This window comes from Zootoca vivipara, chromosome 2 (assembly GCF_965207765.1).
Source record: "Zootoca vivipara chromosome 2, rZooViv2.hap1.1, whole genome shotgun sequence".
NCBI classification, from domain to species: domain Eukaryota; kingdom Metazoa; phylum Chordata; class Lepidosauria; order Squamata; family Lacertidae; genus Zootoca; species Zootoca vivipara.
In genome coordinates this window covers 112,954,062-112,973,004 of record NC_142584.1, presented here as the reverse complement: position 1 = coordinate 112,973,004, position 18,943 = coordinate 112,954,062, and the positions used below count along the sequence as shown (strand labels likewise).

The 18,943-nt window shown below is 47.4% G+C and overlaps 2 protein-coding genes across 4 annotated transcripts; both read right to left on the bottom strand.

Moving 5' to 3' along the window:
• Positions 1-6: 6 nt before the first annotated feature.
• On the bottom strand, positions 7-9,720 carry LOC118081370 (uncharacterized). Of its 2 annotated transcripts, XM_088664229.1 has the most exons (6): positions 9,623-9,712; positions 7,857-8,046; positions 7,297-7,383; positions 4,093-5,082; positions 3,116-3,235; positions 7-2,523 (listed from the first exon to the last, which is right to left on the bottom strand). In XM_088664229.1, the coding sequence occupies exons 4-5, from the start codon at positions 4,846-4,848 to the stop codon at positions 3,149-3,151; spliced, it is 843 nt and encodes a 280-aa protein (XP_088520355.1). In that variant the 5' UTR covers positions 4,849-5,082; positions 7,297-7,383; positions 7,857-8,046; positions 9,623-9,712; the 3' UTR covers positions 7-2,523; positions 3,116-3,148. The 2 variants fall into 2 exon arrangements, with proteins under 2 accessions (XP_088520355.1, XP_060126708.2); XM_060270725.2 differs by lacking the exon at positions 7,857-8,046 and having other exon boundaries at positions 9,623-9,720.
• On the bottom strand, positions 7-16,812 carry LOC118080241 (uncharacterized). 2 transcript variants are annotated; one of them, XM_088663979.1, is made up of 3 exons: positions 16,666-16,757; positions 13,156-14,894; positions 7-2,209 (listed from the first exon to the last, which is right to left on the bottom strand). In XM_088663979.1, the coding sequence occupies exons 2-3, from the start codon at positions 14,755-14,757 to the stop codon at positions 1,706-1,708; spliced, it is 2,106 nt and encodes a 701-aa protein (XP_088520105.1). In that variant the 5' UTR covers positions 14,758-14,894; positions 16,666-16,757; the 3' UTR covers positions 7-1,705. The 2 variants fall into 2 exon arrangements, with proteins under 2 accessions (XP_088520105.1, XP_088520104.1); XM_088663978.1 differs by lacking the exon at positions 7-2,209 and having other exon boundaries at positions 12,070-14,894; positions 16,326-16,812.
• Between the last annotated feature and the right edge of the window lie 2,131 nt (positions 16,813-18,943).

Sequence of the window (18,943 nt, the reverse complement as noted above, 5' to 3'; positions counted from 1 at the left end):
CTCGGGAACAGTGTATTTGTTTCTTTATTTTAAAAATGACGTCACTTAATTGTTCAAACCTCTAAGTGATTTACATGGAACATAAGATGCAATTAGCAGCCAAAGTCAGAAGTCAAAAACAAGTTGACATAAAAAAAAACCACCAACCCACCACACCCAAATATTTATGTATTTATTAAATCAGAAGTTAAAAATACATGGTTGGCATTCACTTTCCCTCAGAGCAGACCTATTAAAATGAATAAATATGACTAAGTTAGTTCCATTAACTTCAGTAGTCGAATACCACCATAGTGGAACTATGACATTTGCTCCCGCAGGAGGCAGTGATGGACAACAAAATGGATGGCTCTAAAAGATCGGACAAATTGACTAGGCCATCAGACGGCTCTTGTCCTGCTTGCAGGTTTCCCACAAGCATCTTGGTGGCCACTGAGAGAACAGGGTGCTGGACTAAGATTGGCTACTGGCCTCATCCAGTAGGCTCTTCTTATGTTCTTAGCAGCTGAAGGGCCACCTATTAGCATACCGCCCCCCCTTCCTCGCTCCCCTGGCCTTAGTAAGTGATGGTTCCTGTGCCATAGGATTTCCCCAATCAATGCTACTTCAGGGCGTATGCTGTTCGGGGTGCACTTAGGGGTACTTGTTCTTAGAGACATGAATTCATTTCCCGGGGGTCATGATAACTGCATGCCACCTCCAGCATCAGAAGCCACATGCCTCTGGTTGACACTAGTTGCTGGGAATCAACAATTGGAGGAGGGCTGATGGGCTTCCCGGTGGCATCCGCTTGGGAAACAGGATGCTCCAGTGGTGGGAAGAAGACCCAGAGCCTGGGGAGTGGTGGTGGGACAACAATGAGCGGTCAGAGGGAGAAGACTGGGAAGAGGAGGTGTCAGAAGCTGAGGAAGCAACAGGGCTTAGTGAGCTGGGTGAGGCAGAGGCAGAGAGCAGTCCAGAATCGGGCAGAAGCCGAAGCAGGAGGGTGGGATGAGGGAAGCCAAGAGGCAGAGAAGGGTCAGGCTGGGGAAGTGTCACGGGTTTCTCCCCCTCCTGCTGTAACGAGCTCCCTTTTCCCCTAGTTTCCCAGAACCAAAAGAGGCACAAAAAGGGCGGAGGAGAGAGTGGTGATGCACAGACTCAGTCTTCAATTGCTTGGGGGAAACCCTGGAGAGGAGGGGACTTAGGCAGCTATGGGGAGGCAGGAACCTTCAGTCTCGACAACTGCTTCATGGGAGCAACACCTACCAGGGAGGAGTTGCTGTGCTCATTAGGCCTGACACTCTACCATGTTGGTGCAGATCATGTTTTTGCTATTAAAGAGTTAATGGCAACTTGCACAGTGTGATTTACTGCTGGCTCGCTCCTGACTCTATGTTCTCGTGAGAAAGGATAGATTGCGGTTGGTGGGACAGTGCCCCATTCGCCCTGGCGGACTAGTCTCCACTGGCACCAACCCTTGGAAATAGGACCATCTAGACAAGTGAGCTGGCAAAGTGGCTTAGTAGGCTTCTTGAGGCAGAGCACTTCCCAGTTGCCATGGTCTGAATCCCAGCACTGCACCACTTCACTTCCTAGAGGGGCTCAGAGTAAAACCTCCATCCGCACCCGGGAAAATCCGCACAGGAGGAGACGATCGTGCAGAGACCCGAGCGACTGCTAAAGGTCCAGGACTACCAGAGTCCGGGGCGTTTGTTCCATGTTTCTACCGCACGTGGATTCTCACGTGGGCCTTCAGTTTCGAACTCTGGTTGAAGCATTTCCCGCACTCGCTGCACCTGTACGGCTTCAGGCCCTTGTGTATCCGGACGTGGGCGACGAGGCTGCCCTTGACGTTGAAGGTTTTCCCGCAGTCCGAGCACTGGAAGGGCTTCTCCCCCGTGTGGATCCTCTGGTGTCTGACGAGGTCGGAGTTCATGCCGAAGGACTTCCCGCAGTCCGAGCACTCAAAGGGCTTCTCCCCCGTGTGGACCCGGTGGTGGCGGATGAGGTCGTAGTTCATCCGGAAGAACTTGCCGCAGTACGAGCATCCGTACGGCTTCTCTCCCCGGTGAATCCGGTAGTGCCGGAAAAGCCCGTACTTAGTGCTGAAGGATTTGCCGCAGTCCAAGCAACCGTACGGCTTCTCCCCCGTGTGGGTCTTGTGATGTCGGATGAGCTTGTCCTTTGTGCGGAAGGCCTTCCCGCACTCCACGCATTTGAAGGGTTTCTCTTCTGCCTCGGTCCTCTCGCTTGCCTTGGAGTTAGAAGTCCGTCTGTATCCGGTCAGGGTCACAGGCCTCTCCCCGGTAAGAAGTCCGCTCAGTCCTTGGTAAAGGCCCACGCTAGGAATGAGCTGATCCATCCTCTGCCTCGGACAGCTTGCCTGTTGTTGCCTCCACAGCCCACACAGACCCTCATTCGATCCCGCCCGCTTGCAGTCCTTGAGTCCGTTGGCTCCCTCTCTCTCCTCCAGCATCCCATGTGGTTCTTGCTCAGAGCTTTCTTGCCTGTGATCCTCTTTCTGCATCGCATACTGCTTACCTGAAGGAAGAAGGAGAGAGATGAAATATAAAGAACGTCCATACCTTAAGTACCGTATCAGGTATCGTACCAGCCACGGGGCCTTCTCGGTAGTGGCGCCCGCCAAGTGGAATGCCCTCCCATCAGATGTTAAGGAAATAAACAACTATCTGACTTTTAGGAGACATCTGAAGGCAGCTCTGTTTAGGGAAGTTTTTAATGTTTGATCTTTTACTGTGTTCTTAATATTCTGTTGGGAGCCGCCCAGAGTGGCTGGGGTAAAATAAATAAATAAATAAATAAGTTTATCACCACTTCCCATACAAAACAACCCGGACCCTGTGCTTGTCAGCTGAGGCCCTTCTTTATGTACCCCCCCCCCATCCAGAGACGTTCAGAGGGTGGCAACAAGAAAACGGGCCTTTTTTGTGGTAGCTCCCCGACTATAGAATGATCTACAGTTAGCATGGAGTAATCCCTGTTTAGGGAAGTTTTTGATGTTTGATGTTTTATTCTGTTTTTAATCTGCTGGGAGCCGCCCAGAGTGGCTGGGGAAACCCAGCCAGATGGGCAGGGTATAAATAAATCATTTATTATTATTATTATTACTTACCGCCTGAGCCAGCATTTCCTCCACACTCATGTTTCACCACATTCCAGATATGCCTGCATCTCCCAAAGTAGTTGCCTCATCCGGGACATTCACAACCACCTTCTGAAAGAGACCCGGGCCCTGAAACAGCAAGGGTCACGTTGTTCTATGATTTGTATTATTCACAGCATTTAGACACACTTTGTGTAGACCAGTGTTCTTCAAAGCTTAGGTTCCCAGAAGTTGCTGGAATACAAATCCCATCATCCCTCGTTGTTGGCTAAGCTGGCTGTGGATGATGGGATTCGTAGTCCAAACAACATCCAAGGCCCAAGTTTCGAAGAACACTGTGATAACTGGGCAAGATGTATCAATGGTTTGACACGACATAAAGTAGCTTCCTTTGGTTCTTGATCTCGCTACCAGCTATGGATAGTTCAGGATTCCCAGGATGCAAACAGCCTCCTATAAGGATACTTGGTTTAAATGTCTGAAGTTGTTTTAACAGACAATGCAAACATAACATATATGCTGCAGGAGTCTCAGCATGCCTTTGGAGACAAATCCTGCATCATATAAATTCAATGACAGGAGAAAACTCTCCCCCAGTTGATTATTTTTTATTTGATTGAGGGGGAAATATCTGCAAAACAGCAGCCTTTAAAAAACAAACAAACAAACAAACAAACAAAAGCAACCCTTGTGATGGCAGCCAGAGCAGTCTGGGCTCGAAAGTGTAAAGATTATCAGGTTCCAATTATATGGGAATGCCTATGGAAATGTCTTGAATTTGCAAAAAGGCACAAATCAATTGATTTGATCCCTAAGAGGAGCGGTATATTTTACAACACAACATTTGTTGAGAGGTGGGCATTTTTTTGTGAATCACTGCGACACAAATTTTGGAAATACTAGACTGGAAACTTCGTTGACTTTGATTTGCACATATTTCGAAGTATACATTATTATTAAAAAATAAATAAAGGAAACAGCCTCACCTGCTCTTCCCAACTCCCTGCCTCTCCCTGAGCCGGCAAGAAATTCTCCACCAGGGCCACCGCATGGGCACAGGTTTCGGGAGCCTGATCCTTCACCCGACTCTGGATCCCTTGAGGCAGGACATCCAGGAACTGCTCCAAGACCAGCAAGTCCAGGATCTCCTCTTTGGTACGTCTCTCCGGTTTCAACCACTGGCGGCAAAGCTCCCAGAGTCGGCTGCAGGCCTGGCGGGGGCTCTCAGCCTGGCGGCAGTGGGACTGCCTAAAGCGTTGCCGGTGCCCCTCTGTGCTGAGGGCCTCCTCCTCCTCCTCCTCCTCCTTCACTTTGGTGTAGGGGCCCTTTTCTCTCGGATCGAGCTTGACGCTGATCTGGTGGCTCACCCCGTTGAGGATCGGAAGGCGGTACCCTTCTTTTGGTGGCTGGCTGGCTGCAGTGATGGCCTCAAAAGGGGCCAGGGAAGTCTTCAGGTCCCCCCAGGGAGCCATTTCTGCCAGCTGTGAGCTGCCCGCCTCAGAGTGGGGTAATTCCATTGCCTTGAGGAAGGCCTGCCACTGGGCCTCCCAGACCTGCTGCAGGCCCTCGCACCCCGCAGCTCCCGCCTGAGCAGCAGTGTGGGGTTTCTTCCTCGGTCCCTTGGATCCCATCTCAGACTTGGGACCCGCTGGGTCCTTCCTCTCCGCTTTCACTTCCTGCTCCAGCACCGCTTGGAACCGGAGATCCGGGGCCGGCGACTTCCCCTCCCTCCCTTCCGCCATTTGGGAACTGGGGCTCTTGCAATTGGGAAGGGTAGTAGATGGAATCCGAACTCAGAGCAGCCCTTCCGCCCCTGAGAGCTAATGCAGGAGAGGAATCCAGCCAATCGGATTAGTGCGCCCAGCTACTGCGGTATGACAGGGCAAGTTCAGAGGGATATGGGGCAGAGCTATCTCCACAACGGCGCTTAGGAGTTACCCTTGGCCGTCGATGGGATATCCAAGTGCTTCTTCCTCCTGTCAGAAGAAAACAAGAGCAATCTGGTTAAAAGGGGGGAAATCTCCAGAGAGGAATTCAAACATATAGCCAGCATGTGTAGAGACAAAGTCAGAAAAGCTAAAGCACAGAATGAACTCAGGCTCGCTAGAGAGGTTAAAAGCAACAAAAAGGGCTTTTATGGGTATGTCCGTAGCAAAAGGAAAAACAAGGAAACAGTGGGGTCACTCAGAGGAGAAGATGGTGAAATGCAAACAGGGGACAGAGAAAGGGCAGAACTCCGCAATGCCTTCTTTGCCTCAGTCTTCTCCAAGAAAGAAAACAACGCCCGACCTGAAGAATATGGAGCAGATGATTCAGCAGGGGAAACACAGCCCAGAATAAGTAAGGAGGTAGTACAAGAATACTTGGCTAGTTTAGATGTATTCAAGTCTCCAGGGCCAGATGAACTACATCCAAGAGTATTAAAAGAACTGGCAGAGGTGATTTCAGAACCACTGGCAATAATCTTTGAAAATTCCTGGAGAACAGGCGAAGTTCCAGCAGACTGGAGGAGGGCAAATGTTGTCCCTATTTTCAAAAAGGGGAAAAGAGAGGACCCAAACAATTACCGCCCAGTCAGCCTGACATCAATACCAGGAAAGATTCTAGAGCAGATCATTAAGCAAACAGTCTGTGAGCACCTAGAAAGAAACTCTGTGATCACTAAAAGTCAGCATGGGTTCCTGAAAAATAAGTCATGTCAGACTAATCTGATCTCATTTTTTGACAGGATTACAAGCCTGGTAGATGAAAGGAATGCTGTGGATGTAGCCTATCTTGATTTCAGCAAGGCCTTTGACAAGGTGCCCCATGATATTCTTGTAAAGAAGCTGGTAAAATGTGGGCTAGACAATGCTACCATTCAGTGGATTTGTAACTGGCTTACTGACCGAACCCAAAGGGTGCTCATCAATGACTCCTCCTCATCCTGGAGAGTAGTGACTAGTGGGGTGCCACAGGGTTCTGTCTTGGGCCCAGTCTTGTTCAACATCTTTATCAATGACTTGGATGATGGGCTTGAGGGCATCCTGAGCAAGTTTGCAGATGACACCAAATTGGGAGGGGTGGCTAACACCCAAGAGGACAGGATCACACTTCAGAATGACCTTAACAGATTAGACAACTGGGCCAAAGCAAACAAGATGAATTTTAACAAGGAGAAATGTAAAGTACTACACTTGGGCAAAAAAAATGAAAGGCACAAATACAGGATGGGAGACACCTGGCTTGAGAGCAGTACATGTGAAAAGGATCTAGGAGTCTTGGTAGACCACAAACTTGACATGAGTCAGCAGTGTGATGCAGCAGCTAAAAAAGCCAATGCAATTCTGGGCTGCATCAATAGGAGTATAGCATCTAGATCTAGGGAAGTAATAGTACCACTGTATTCTGCTCTGGTCAGACCTCACCTGGAGTACTGTGTCCAGTTCTGCGCACCACAGTTCAAGAAGGATACTGATAAGCTGGAACGTGTCCAGAAGAGGGCAACCAAAATGGTCAAAGGCCTGGAAACAATGCCTTATGAGGAACGGCTTAGGGAGCTGGGTATGTTTAGCCTGGAGAAGAGAAGGTTAAGGGGTGATATGATAACCATGTTCAAATATATAAAAGGATGTCATATAGAGGAGGGAGAAAGGTTGTTTTCTGCTGCTCCAGAGAAGCGGACAAGGAGCAACGGATTCAAACTACAAGAAAGAAAATTCCACCTAAACATTAGGAAGAACTTCCTGACAGTAAGAGCTGTTCGGCAGTGGAATTTGCTGCCAAGGAGTGTGGTGGAGTCTCCTTCTTTGGAGGTCTTTAAGCAGAGGCTTGACAGCCATCTGTCAGGAATGCTTTGATGGTGTTTCCTGCTTGGCAGGGGGTTGGACTGGATGGCCCTTGTGGTCTCTTCCAACTCTATGATTCTATGATTCTATGATTCTATGAAGTTGTTTCAAACTGCTTTTAATATTGTTGCTGTAACTCACCCTGGACCTTAGCGTGAAGGATAGGTAATAATAATAATAATAATAATAATAATAATAATAATAATAATAATAATGCAGAACGTTTCCCTGCAAAGTAACAGAAGTGGGGAGCTCTGGAAAGCACATTTTTTTGTGAAAACTCTCTGGAGTCTAGCTTTTTAAAACTGCCTTATCTTAACAGCGACCTGAGAAGGTAGGATAAGCTGAGAGATGGTGACTTACCCCAGGTAGGCTGGTGAGCTTCGGAGGTGAAGGGGGAACTGGATGTCAGTTTTGAGTCCAGCGCTTAGCCACAACATCACACCAGAACTGGTAATGCAAGCAGGTGAAAGTAATGCAAATAATAATAATAATAATAATAATAATAAACAATAATGAACATAAGAACATAAAAATAATCTGCTGGATCAGGTCAAAGATCTATCTAGTCATAAAACTGTAGCGTTGGAAAGGAACTTAAAAATGGAAAGAGTAATGCTGATGGTCAACAGAAGAGGTTTAAAGATTCTCTCAAGGCAAATCTAAAAATATGTAGTACCGGTATAAACACCAACAACTGGGAAACACTGGCCTGCGAGCGCTGCAATTGGAGAAGAGCATTTACCAAAGGTGCCATGGCCTTTGAAGTTACTCGAACTCAGGACAAAAGGGAGAAATGTGCTAAGAGGAAGGCACGCTTGGCAAACCCTCACCATGATCAACCCCCGCCCGGAAACCTATGTCCCCACTGTGGAAAGATGTGTGGATCCAAAATTGGTCTCCACAGTCACTTACGGACTCACTGTTAAGACTGTGTTCATGGAAGACAATCTTACTCAGCTACCAGTGACTGCCAAAGAAGTCCCAACATCCTGTTCTCACAGCAGCCAACCAGATGTCTATGCAAAGCTTGAAAGCAGGACTGGTTCACCGGAGCAGAGTTCTCCTCACTTGCAATTCTCAGCAGCTGATCTTCAGTCATCCTGCCTCTGACTGTGGAGGTAGGAAATAGCCGTCACAGCTAGTAGCAATAGATAGCTTTATCCTCCACGAATTTACCTAACCCTTTTTTAAAGCCATCCAAGTTGGTGGTTATCATTACAGCTTGTGGGAGGGAGTTCCACAGATTAACAATGAGCTGTGTAAACGAGTCCTTCCTTTTGCCCGTTCCGAAAACTCCAACATTCCGTTTCATTAGAGGCCCCTGACGTCTAGTGTTACAAGTGAGAAGAACCGCTCCGAGCCCCAATTTTTCTGCAAAATGCCTAATTTTACACACCTCTGTCATGCTTCCTTCAGACAAGGCACCTCTCCCAGCCCTAACAGGAGATACTGGGGATTGAATCTGGGACCTCCTGCATGCAAAGCAGATGCTCTACCCACTGAGTTGCCGCCCGTCCATATTTGTGGGGGGGGGGGGGTTGTTGCAAGAGACTGAAAACAGTTGCCTTTTTGTGGGGGAGGGGGAAATCTCTCTGCCTGAAGCTATGAGAGATGCTGGCAGTTAGAGCAGACTAGGGTAGAATCTACACATGGATAAAAACCGTTCTGAAAAAGCTTTTTTTTTTAAAAAAAAGCAAGCCTTTAAAAGAAATACAGTACATTGAATTTTCCATAAGGCTCAGCATCTCCATCTAGTGTCACATTGTATATTGCACTTAAAACACACTTAAAATGTTTTATTTGTGGCTGTATAGCTGACCCCATAATCACCAACCTGGTGCCCTCCAGATCATAGAATCATAGAACCACAGAGTTGGAAGGGACACCGGGGGACATCTGAAGGCAGCCCTGTTTAGGGGAGCTTTTAATGTTTAACAGATTATTGTATTTTAATATTTTGTTGGAAGCCGCCCAGAGTGGCTGGGGAAACCCAGCCAGATGGGCAGGGTATTATTATTATTATTATTATTATTATTATTATTATTATTATTATTATTATTATTATTATAGTCCAACCCCCTGCAATGCAGGAATAAACTCAGCTCAAGCATCCATTACAGATGGCCATCCAACCTCTGCTTAAAAACCTCCAAGAAAGGAGAATCCACCACCTTCTGAAGGGAGTCCATTACAATAGTGAGCTGGATGGCAAATGCTTTAGATGACAGGACAGTTTGCAACGTTAAAGTAGCAATTAATAATCGAGAGCCTACTTTCCAATGGTTTTTTTTTTAAAAAAAATATGTGAACACACACAACCTCCCAAGGGATTTTGGACTGACGGAAGTTGTAGCCCAAAACGCCTGGAGCTGAAGACACCAGGTTGGCGAAGGCAGGGGCTGAAGGGACTAGTAATTTGACTTCTACATAGAATCGCAGAGATGGAAGGGACCCTGAGGATCATCTAGTCCAACCCCCTGCAATGCAAGAATATGCATATGGCAGGTTACAACCAGAGCCAGTCTCCCCAGTTTCCTATCCCGGCTTAGGTGGAGGGTCTGCAAGGTTCCTTCCACCCTCCAACCTCTTTGCATCCCCACGCTCCCCCCCCCATATAAAAGCTGGAGATTTTATATACTGTATATATATCTACGACATAATTTCTCTTTTTGCACCCTCGGCTCACCGCTGCTTGGGTTTCACCAGCCTCCAACTCCCGCCTACATCCAGAGAGCCATTTTGCTTTCCGGATAGAGGGGACGGAAAAGGCACGGGCTCCCCCCCCCCCCCGACCTCTCTATGGTAGCGACATCCCACCTACTCCCCCCTCCCCAAATTTCCACCCTCCCCTTCCTCTCTAGGAACCCGATCTCGACTGCTGGATTTAACCATTACATGGGTCAGATCCCAGGTGGTTCTTTTCCTGCCTGTTTCACGGATGCGTTTTGGTACATGGGTTTGTTTTCGTTTGCATTTCACAACAGAGCATCTATACTGCTTGTTATGATGCCTCCTCCAAAAGTGTTTTAGGTATTTTGAGAGAGAAAGAGAGAGAGAGAGAGAGAGAGAGATCTGCCAGGTGCTGCAGTGAATCACAGAATCGTGGAGCTGGAAGGGATCACCAAGGGTCATCCAGTCCAACCACGGAAGTTGTGTCCCGGTTTGCAAACTTTACCTCAGTCTAAGAACAGAATCCGAAAGGTGGGAGGCCTCATTAGGGAAAGCGTGCCTTGGTTTAAGAACGGTTTTGGTTTAAGAACGGACTTCCGGAATGGATTAAGTTCGTAAACCGAGATACCTCTGTATTTAAAAAGTCAGGATTACAGGGCTGCACTAAATAAGGCCTCCATCTGCATTGTAAATTTAAAGCTGTATCATACCACTTTAAGCAGGCATGGCTTCCCCCAAAGAATCCTGGGAACTGTAGTTTGTTAAGGATGCTGAGTTAGGAGACCCTGGCTCACCTCTTACAGCTACAATCCCTAGAATTCCCTGGGAAGAGGAATTGACTGTTAAGCCACATTGGGAAGTATAGCTCTGTGAGGGGAGCAGGGTGTCTCTTGACAACTCTCAGCACCCTCAACAAACTACAATTCCCATGATTCCTTAGAGGAAGCCATGATCGTTTAAAGTGGCATGGTAGTGCTTTAAATGTATAGTGTAGGTGGAGCCTAGGACCTGGGAAAAGCTCACCGAATCTGTCATTGTGTCTCTCCTAGCCTGACCTACCTCACAGGGTTCTGAGCTTCTCAGAAGAAAGGACGGGGGTAAATAATATGTTTGTGTTTGTTCCTGTAGGCATTTGCCTGGTCTTTAGCTTGAACAAGAAACATCTCATGCATTTATACAAAGACTTAACATTACCCTCTTGGCATCTGACCATTAAGGAGCTTTAAGCCCAGTGTGAGGCTCTTGTTAGGATCCAACTTGCCTCAGATCCATCCTTGTTGTTCAGCAACATCTGGAGGGCCAACTCCAGGTTCAGATGCCATAGACCTCAGAATATTAGCTGTCTGCCAGGGATTGCTGGCAGCCTGGTTCACACATTACTTTAAACCACAATTAAACTAAACTATGGTTTAAACAACAGGAGCTTTGCTCCTCCCCCACCCCAGCTGCTGCCAGGGAAACAAACCATTGTTCCGGCTCACTGTTTGTTTCCCTCAAGCAAACCATGAGTGGTAAGCCAAGAACAATGGCCCCTCCAGGCATCCTCTCTATTGTGCATTCTTGATTATTTCTGCTCATGATGGTATTGGGTAAACACGATCGCATCTTCACTTAAGCTTACATCTGCAAAGGTTTAGGGCAGGCATCCCCAAACTTCGGCCCTCCAGATGTTTTGGACTACAATTCCCATCTTCCCCGACCACTGGTCTTGTTAGCTAGGGATCATGGGAGTTGTAGGCCAAAAATCTGTTGGGCCGCAGTTTGGGGGTGCCTGGTTTAGGGGCAGACATACTGTTGCATATGTAATACCACATTTACACGAATCTACAGTCATTGCTTCCCTTTTGGAACCCTGGGAACTGTAGTTTTAAGAGTGCTGGAGATTGTGGCTATATGAGGGGCCTCCTACCAGCTCTCAGCACCATGAACAAACTACAGTGGATGGACAAAAGCTCCCATCAGCCCCAGCCAGCATGCCCAATGGTCAGGGATGATGGGAATTGTAGTCCAACAACTGGAGGGCCACAGGTTCCCCCAGCCCACGCCAGAAATGTAAGCTACATTCTCCTTAGTCAGTGAAATGGTCACTCTCCTCCTGCTTTTCCTTCGGTGCTTCAAAGTGGCTGGAGGTTTGTTTGTTCTTTCAAGTTTTTTTCATGTCTACTCAGAGGTAAAGTCCACTGAGCGAAACAGAATATTTTTCCACATACGTGCGTAGAGCAGAGCTTTCCAAACTTTTCATGTTGGTGACACACTTTTTAGACATGCATAATTTTGTGATACAGTAATTCAGTTTTACTAGCGGAGGTTAAACTAACCCTTTCCCAGCCCTGGGGGAAGTGTGGTGAGAGTTTATGCAACACACCTACACACTGCAGCCAACACACCAACAAGTTGCAACACACCGTTTGGAAAGCTCTGGTGTATAGGATTGCAGACTGATCGCTAGAATGACCCTTGATATTCATAAAAAATGAAGTGACCTTTTAATGGTGTTACAGGACATATTATACCCAATTATTTAATGTAACATCTTTCCTGTGTCAGCTATGCAATGAGGTGCCATCCAATTTCTCTTTCTCTAAACTGAACTAGATTGTGTCAACGCACACACGCTCCACACAAATGACAAATTAAAACAGGTAAGATTTTGGACGTTACATAAAATTGAACCAATCACAGCAAGTACCTGTTTGGTAACATACAAAACTGAGTGAAAAGCAAACCTATTTCAGTAAGCAAGTCTTGTAATATTAAAAGCGTGTGTGTCCCCCAAATATGTAGCCTCAGGGCTTCCTCACCATAGCACAGGGGTTCCAACTTGAATAAAACATGGGGGAGGCAGGTTAAGCCCTGCCCCACATAATTGATCACATGATGCACACACCATTTGAATGGCAATGCCCATCAACTTGGGGGGGGGATTTGGCACCCTGAAATATTTTATGGAGTGGGGAGCGAATGCACCTTGGCCCCTAGAAATTGGTTCCTATGCCACAGCAATATCAGGAATACCTTAGAAGTCGCCTAAAAACCACCAGTTGGTCATTTCTAACAAGACAGACAATACTTGAAATGTTTAGCAAAATATCTAAATTAGGTCCAGATGGAATCACTGGTGGCACAACAGCTTCAAACCATAACCTCTCCTGACCCAAGTAACAGCAGTCCTCAGGCTGTTTTCTCCCTTCTCCTCTCAGGGCAAGGTGGTTCTCCATTAGCCCTTGTGGTGGCGTTGAGGTGAAGGAGCATATGGAAATAATTATGATCTGATCCACCACAGAAAGGTTACTTGTTCCCTAATAAGTTAAAAAAACAAACAAACAAAAAAACCTCATGATCTCTTTCCACAATCAGAGCATTTAAAATATCCATCCTTCTGATGGGTATTATCTGATGTGACATCCTCATTCTTCCTCTGGGTTATTTCCTCTATAAAGGCCGATATGCAAATGTTTGTCACAACAGGGCGATTTCATAGGCGTTCTCAGTGTGGACTCTCTTATGCTGGCTAAAAGCAGGAGGGTCCATGAAACTTTCCCCACACACCAAGCAAGTCTGTGGCTCCTCCTTCTCCTCCTGTGTGTGTGTTTGCATGTGCTTGACAAGAGTTTTTCTGTGAGCGAAGCTCTTCCCGCATTCCGAGCACTTATGAAGCCGCTCTCCTGTGTGGATCTGCTGGTGTTGGAGGAGGCGAGAGCTGACGCCAAAACTTTTCCCGCAATCTGCACATTTATAGGGTTTCTCCCTTGTGTGGGTGAGCTGATGTCGGATGAGGCAAGAGCTGAGGTTGAAACATTTCCCACAATCTGCGCACCTGTACGGCTTCTCTCCCGTGTGGATTCTCTCATGTACAACAAGGCTTCCCTTCTGACTGAACGTTTTCCCGCACTCCGCGCATCTGTAGGGCTTCTCTCCAGTGTGGGTCCTCTGGTGCCGAACAAGGTCGTGTTGTATAATGAAGGATTTCCCACACAGTGAACACTCGTAGGGTTTCTCCCCCGAGTGGAACTGTATGTGCGACATGAAGTTTCCGATCCAGCGGAATCTTTTGCCACAGTCTGAGCATTCGTACGGTTTTTCTCGTGTGTGAAGTCGCTGGTGCTCAACGAGTTTAGAGTTCACACTGAAGGACCTCCCGCAGTCCAAGCATTTGCACGGCTTCTCTTTCGTGTGGGTTTTCTCGTGGGCTACAAGGTTCCCTTTGAGGGAGAACTTTTTCCCGCACGCTGAGCATTTGTAGGGCTTCTCGCCCGTGTGGCTTCTCACATGTGTGACCAGGTTGCACTTCTTGCTAAAGCTTTTGCCGCACTCGGAGCATTTGTACTGAGTCTCCCCCGTGTGGGTTCTGTAATGCCTGATAAAGTCAGCGTTCATACTAAAGGATCGGCCGCACTCCAGGCACGTGTACGGTTTCTCCCCTGTATGGTTTCGGCGATGTCTGACAAGATCGGCATTTTTGCAGAAGGACTTCCCGCAGTCCGAGCACTTATAGGGCTTGTCCTCGGTGTGGAGTCTCTGATGAATGACAAGGTTCCCTTTCTGAGAAAAGCTTTTCCCACAGACCGCACAGGCGAATGGTTTCTCTCCAGTGTGCATTCTCAAGTGAGCAACCAGGTGGCTCTTCGTTCCACAGCTCTTACCACAGTCCGAGCATTCGTACATTCTGTCTCCCGTGTGGGTTCTGTAATGCCTAACGAAGTCAGAGTTCATGCTGAAGGACTTTCCGCAGTCGGTGCATTTGTACGGCTTCTCCCCAGTGTGGTTTCGGTGGTGCCTGGTGAGGTCAGCGTTCTTACAGAAAGACTTCCCACATTCTGAGCATTTGTACGGTTTCTCTTCCATGTGGATCCTCTCATGGACCGCAAGATGCCCTTTCTGAGAGAAACTCTTACCACACGCTGAGCATCTGTGCGGTTTCTCCCCCGTGTGGGTTCTCTGATGACTAATAAGGTGAGAATTCATGCTGAAAGACTTTCCGCAGTCTGGACACTTATGTGGTTTCCCTTCCATGTGGGTGCATGTAGACCTTGGAGAGTCCATCTCACATTCGGTCAATGCCACTTGCTTGTCATTTTTCTCGATCTCCTCCTTGGCTGTGATGGCATCTAAATCTTTAAAGTTTTTTGCACATAGAATGGGCTCATCCATGTCAATTTCTGGAGGCTGTTGCTTTCTGCCTTCACTCCATGCTGAGGGACCCTCTCTTTGGTAGATGTCCTAGTATGTTTCCTTAGCCAAGGGCTTTTGTGCACATGATCCTGGCCATCTTCTCTGCTCAGAGTTTCCTTATAGAAGAAAGAAAAATTCCTGAGTGAGTCTTAAATCTGAAGGTTGTAAAACCGAAGGTCCTCCAGATGTTGCTGACTACAGCTCCTGTCACCCCTGATCATTGGCAATGCTGATAAGCTCTGTTGGTAAAGCATGAGACTCTTAACCTCAGGGTCATGGGTTCAAGACCCACGTTGGGCAAAAGATTCCTGCATTGCAGGGGATTGGATCTTTGTGGTCCTTCCAACTCTACAGTTCTATGATGCTATGATGGGAGTTGGAGGCCACATCCACACTATACATGCTGTGGCCTCTTTCAAAGAATCATGGGAACTGTCCTCTGCTCATGGTGGGGTGAGCTGTTAGAGGAGACCCTCTATTCCCCCCCCCCACAGAACTACAATTTCCCGAGCAGTTAAAACAATCAATCCTCCTTCCCAGAGAACTTGGGAAATTGCTCTGGGAGGTATTTCCAAGTTAATATGCGTAGGACCAACTTGGATGGCTTTAAAAGAGGGTTAGGTAAATTCAGGGAGGATAAAGCTATCAGTAGCTACTCACCCTGATGGCTATGCTTTGCCTCTAGCCCAGGGGTCAGCAACCTTTTTCAGCCATGGGCCAGTCCACTGTAGTGGGCCAGACTATATTTTGAAAAAATAATAATGAACGAATTCCTATGCCCCACAAATAACCCAGAGATACATTTTAAATAAAAGCACACATTCTACTCATGTAAAAACATGCTGATTCCTGGACTGTCCGCAGGCCGGATTTAGAAGGCGAGTGGGCCGTATCCGACCCCCGGGCCTTAGCTTGCTTACCCCTGCTCTAGCCAAAGACAGAATGCCAATTGCTTCACAAGTGCTTTTGTGTGAGTGGCAGTTGCCCTTCAGAGCTTCAGGCAGGGGACATTCCCAGCCCCCCTGGGATTGACCCTGGTGCCTTCCGAATGCAGGCCCGCCTCTAGGGGTAGTTTTGGTGGCGTGCTGCGCCAGGGCGCCGGGCCAGCAGGAGGGTGCTGCACGGCAAAGCCGCGCAGAAGCCGTGCTGCACCCGCCCACCAGGGCGGGGGCCGCCGGAGCGATCTTCGCGCCACGGCGCCCGACCGGCTTGAGACGGCCCTGTCCGAATGCAAAGGAGATGCTCTTTCTCTGTTTTCTGAGCTAGCACCCTTCCCCTCCTGATGCTTTGGACCTCAATTCCTATCAGCCCCAGTCAGCATGACCAGGGATCAGGAATGATGGGAGTTGTAGTCACAACAACATCGCCTGGCTGTGAGTCTTGAAGGCCACTAGCTGCAAGGCCCTTTCCACTTGGCCTAGGGGGCAGGCCCCAGACTCACCAGCTCTACTAAAGAGACGCCTGGTGAGACTGGAGGGACATTGCTATGCCTGACAACAAACCCCTATTGGATTCTTTTGCCTCATCTTTTGGCAACTGCAACCTACCTTATATATCGGGAGTTTCTAACCCTGATAAGGAGCACAGGACGTTGCCTTACACCAAGTCAGACTACCGGTCCGCGTAGCTCAGGACAATGACTGGCAGGGTCTCTCCAGGGTTTCAGGCAAGGGCCTCCCCTAACCCTACGAGGATGTGCCACTGGGGCTTGAACCAGGACCTTCTGCATGCAAAGCAGATGCTCTGCTACTGAGCGACGGTGGGCTTACAAAAGAAAGAGGGGAGAGAGGCGCCTATTCCCTATCCATATGAAACCAGAATGCAGTTCTTTCTCCTCCTTAATTCGTCCCCTCCAGACCCCCGTCCCCCGTCCCCGTCCCCTCTTACTCTGCATTGCCTAAACAGGCTCCTGCAAGGCAACTCTCCTCCTCCTCCTCCTGCAGCTATTCAAAATTTGCCCTCCCCTGGACCACGGAGGCGGGCCAGGAAGAGGCCCTTTCCCCATTTGCCTTTCCTAGCATCCCCGGGCCCCTCTAGGAACAAGCCTCTCTCTCGCTTTAACGCCTTCTGGAAGGCTGCATGGCAAAAAGCTCACCGCGCTGCTGGTGCTGTCACTTTGTGCCCTGTGCTAGTTTGTCTATGGCTTGCCCCCCCACCCCACCAAAAAAAAACCCAAGCAAAATTCAGAAGTGCTGGTTTTGTTTTGCTTTAGCTGAGATTCCTGCATTGCAGGGGGTTGGACTAGATGACCCTTGGGTTGCCTTCCAACTTTACAATTCTATGATTCTATGACCCTCTGGGCTGCATGAGCAGTTTCTCGCCTGTGTATACAACTCTGCAGCCAAAAATGCCCTAACATCTTGCATCACAAGCAAAAGGTGAAATTCTAGGTTAAAAAAAAAACCTTTTGTGGACCTAAGGCACCTAATTAAGATTCACAGCATTTATTTGTTAGATAGATAGATAGATAGATATTGAATTTATGTACCATCCTACACCTGGGCGTCTCAGGGTGGTTTACAGAATACAGTAGATAGAAGATAGGCTGGCAGGCAGGCAGTTAGACAGATAATAGACCCTTCCTACAAGAAGCCCGAGGTGGCATAAATGGTTCATGCTCTGCCCCAACTTTATCCACTCAGCAACCCTGTGAGGTAGGCAAGGCTGAGACTCTGCATCTGGACCAAGGTCACCACTGAGCTTCATGGTGTAATGGGGTTTTGAATACATATCTCCAAGGGTTCCAGTACTGTATTACAGTCTTTGGGGGGTGGGGCTGCGGGGAGACAATCCTGGATTGACCAGGTCTGCGAATGTTGCAAAATGTTGTGAAATGACTTTACTTAAAAATAAAAGTGGATCAGCATCATAAACACACTTCAATATGTCACCACTTTAGTGCGGTCGTAATTTAAAGCTGCAAATTCAAACATTTTATGACCTTTTCGTAACAATTCTTAGAAGTTCATACTTAATGAATTTGATAAAATATCAGAATAGAGATATGTAGCATGAATCATTTTTGCTGGTTTTAGATGTTTTGCCTCCACAGGTTTTCAACTTTTGATATTATTTAAGCCTATTATTATTATTATTATTATTATTATTATTATTATTATTTTCATTGAGCTGTCTTGGAAGGCAGGATATAAATAACCATATTGATCAGATGCATATAAATAAATAAAGGACACAATAAAGTGAGATGGTGTTGTAAGCCAAAAATGGCTTATCTTCTGAGTTTACGGCCGCCAATAAAACTCAGACACAAGAGGAGTTAGGAGTCCATTGTTGTTTATTGCAAAGCAATAGGTTACAGTCGAATCTTTTCGCAAAACTGTAACCCTGCCCAAGGGTCCGGGCAGGGGTATTTATGAGTTTCAAACAAAGCATTTCAATTTCCACCAATCATATACCTCATTTCATGTTTAATACACATGCACAATAAGCATTGCTGACTAAGCTTTGATTCCCACCATGATCAGTTACACTGTGTTAGTATGCATGTTGGGAATAGTCCCCAAAAACACAGGCAAGAATTCTGGGGCGGGGGGAAGATACAACTCCAGTCCAGAGCGCTGCTGGATCCAACCCAAAACCTCTCGAATCCTGCATCCTGCTTCTCACCACAGCCAGCCAGACTCCTCCACAAAGTCCTCTGCATTAAACTGTCGGAGGCACTAATTCTTCTGAATACCAAGTGCTAGAAACTGCAGGAGAGAAGAGCCTTGTGCTCAGGCAGGTCCTGCTTGCTGGTTTCCCACAGTCATATTGTTGGCCACCATGAGAACAGGATGCTGGACTAGAAGAGCCTTTTGCCTAATCTAGAAGGGCTGGTCTTACATTCTTAGGTCCACAAGGGCAAAGGGGGGGGGCATAATGACAACAGCCTCTTCCCCACTATATGCCCAGCAGTTGGTTCTTAAGAAGGGGGTGCCTGGCATTTCCTCAAAATCTGTACTAGATAATTATGTTCATCTGACATATCTGGAAGGGTGCAGGAAGTTATTAGAAAGTGGCCAGTGGAAAGTGGGGAATATTGTACAAAAACCTGAAGGTAAGGACTGGATTAAGACCTTTAGAGCACCTAAGCACTTACAAGATTCTGGTGCCCCCATAGATACCCAATTCAAACTATAAACAACAATAAACCGTTAAAAAATAA

What these genes read in the sequence shown, in the direction of transcription:
- LOC118080241 (XM_088663979.1), bottom strand. Translation starts at nt 14,757, where the DNA reads ATGGATGAGCCCATTCTATGTGCAAAAAACTTTAAAGATTTAGATGCC. An exon ending in AGGAGCCACAGACTTGCTTG is followed by an intron (nt 2,210 to 13,155) that starts GTGTGTGGGGAA and finishes GAGGCAGAAGAG; the next exon opens with AAACCCTTCAAATGCGTGGA.
- LOC118081370 (XM_060270725.2), bottom strand. Translation starts at nt 4,848, where the DNA reads ATGGCGGAAGGGAGGGAGGGGAAGTCGCCGGCCCCGGATCTCCGGTTC. An exon ending in CAGGGAGTTGGGAAGAGCAG is followed by an intron (nt 3,236 to 4,092) that starts GTGAGGCTGTTT and finishes TTGCTGTTTCAG; the next exon opens with GGCCCGGGTCTCTTTCAGAA.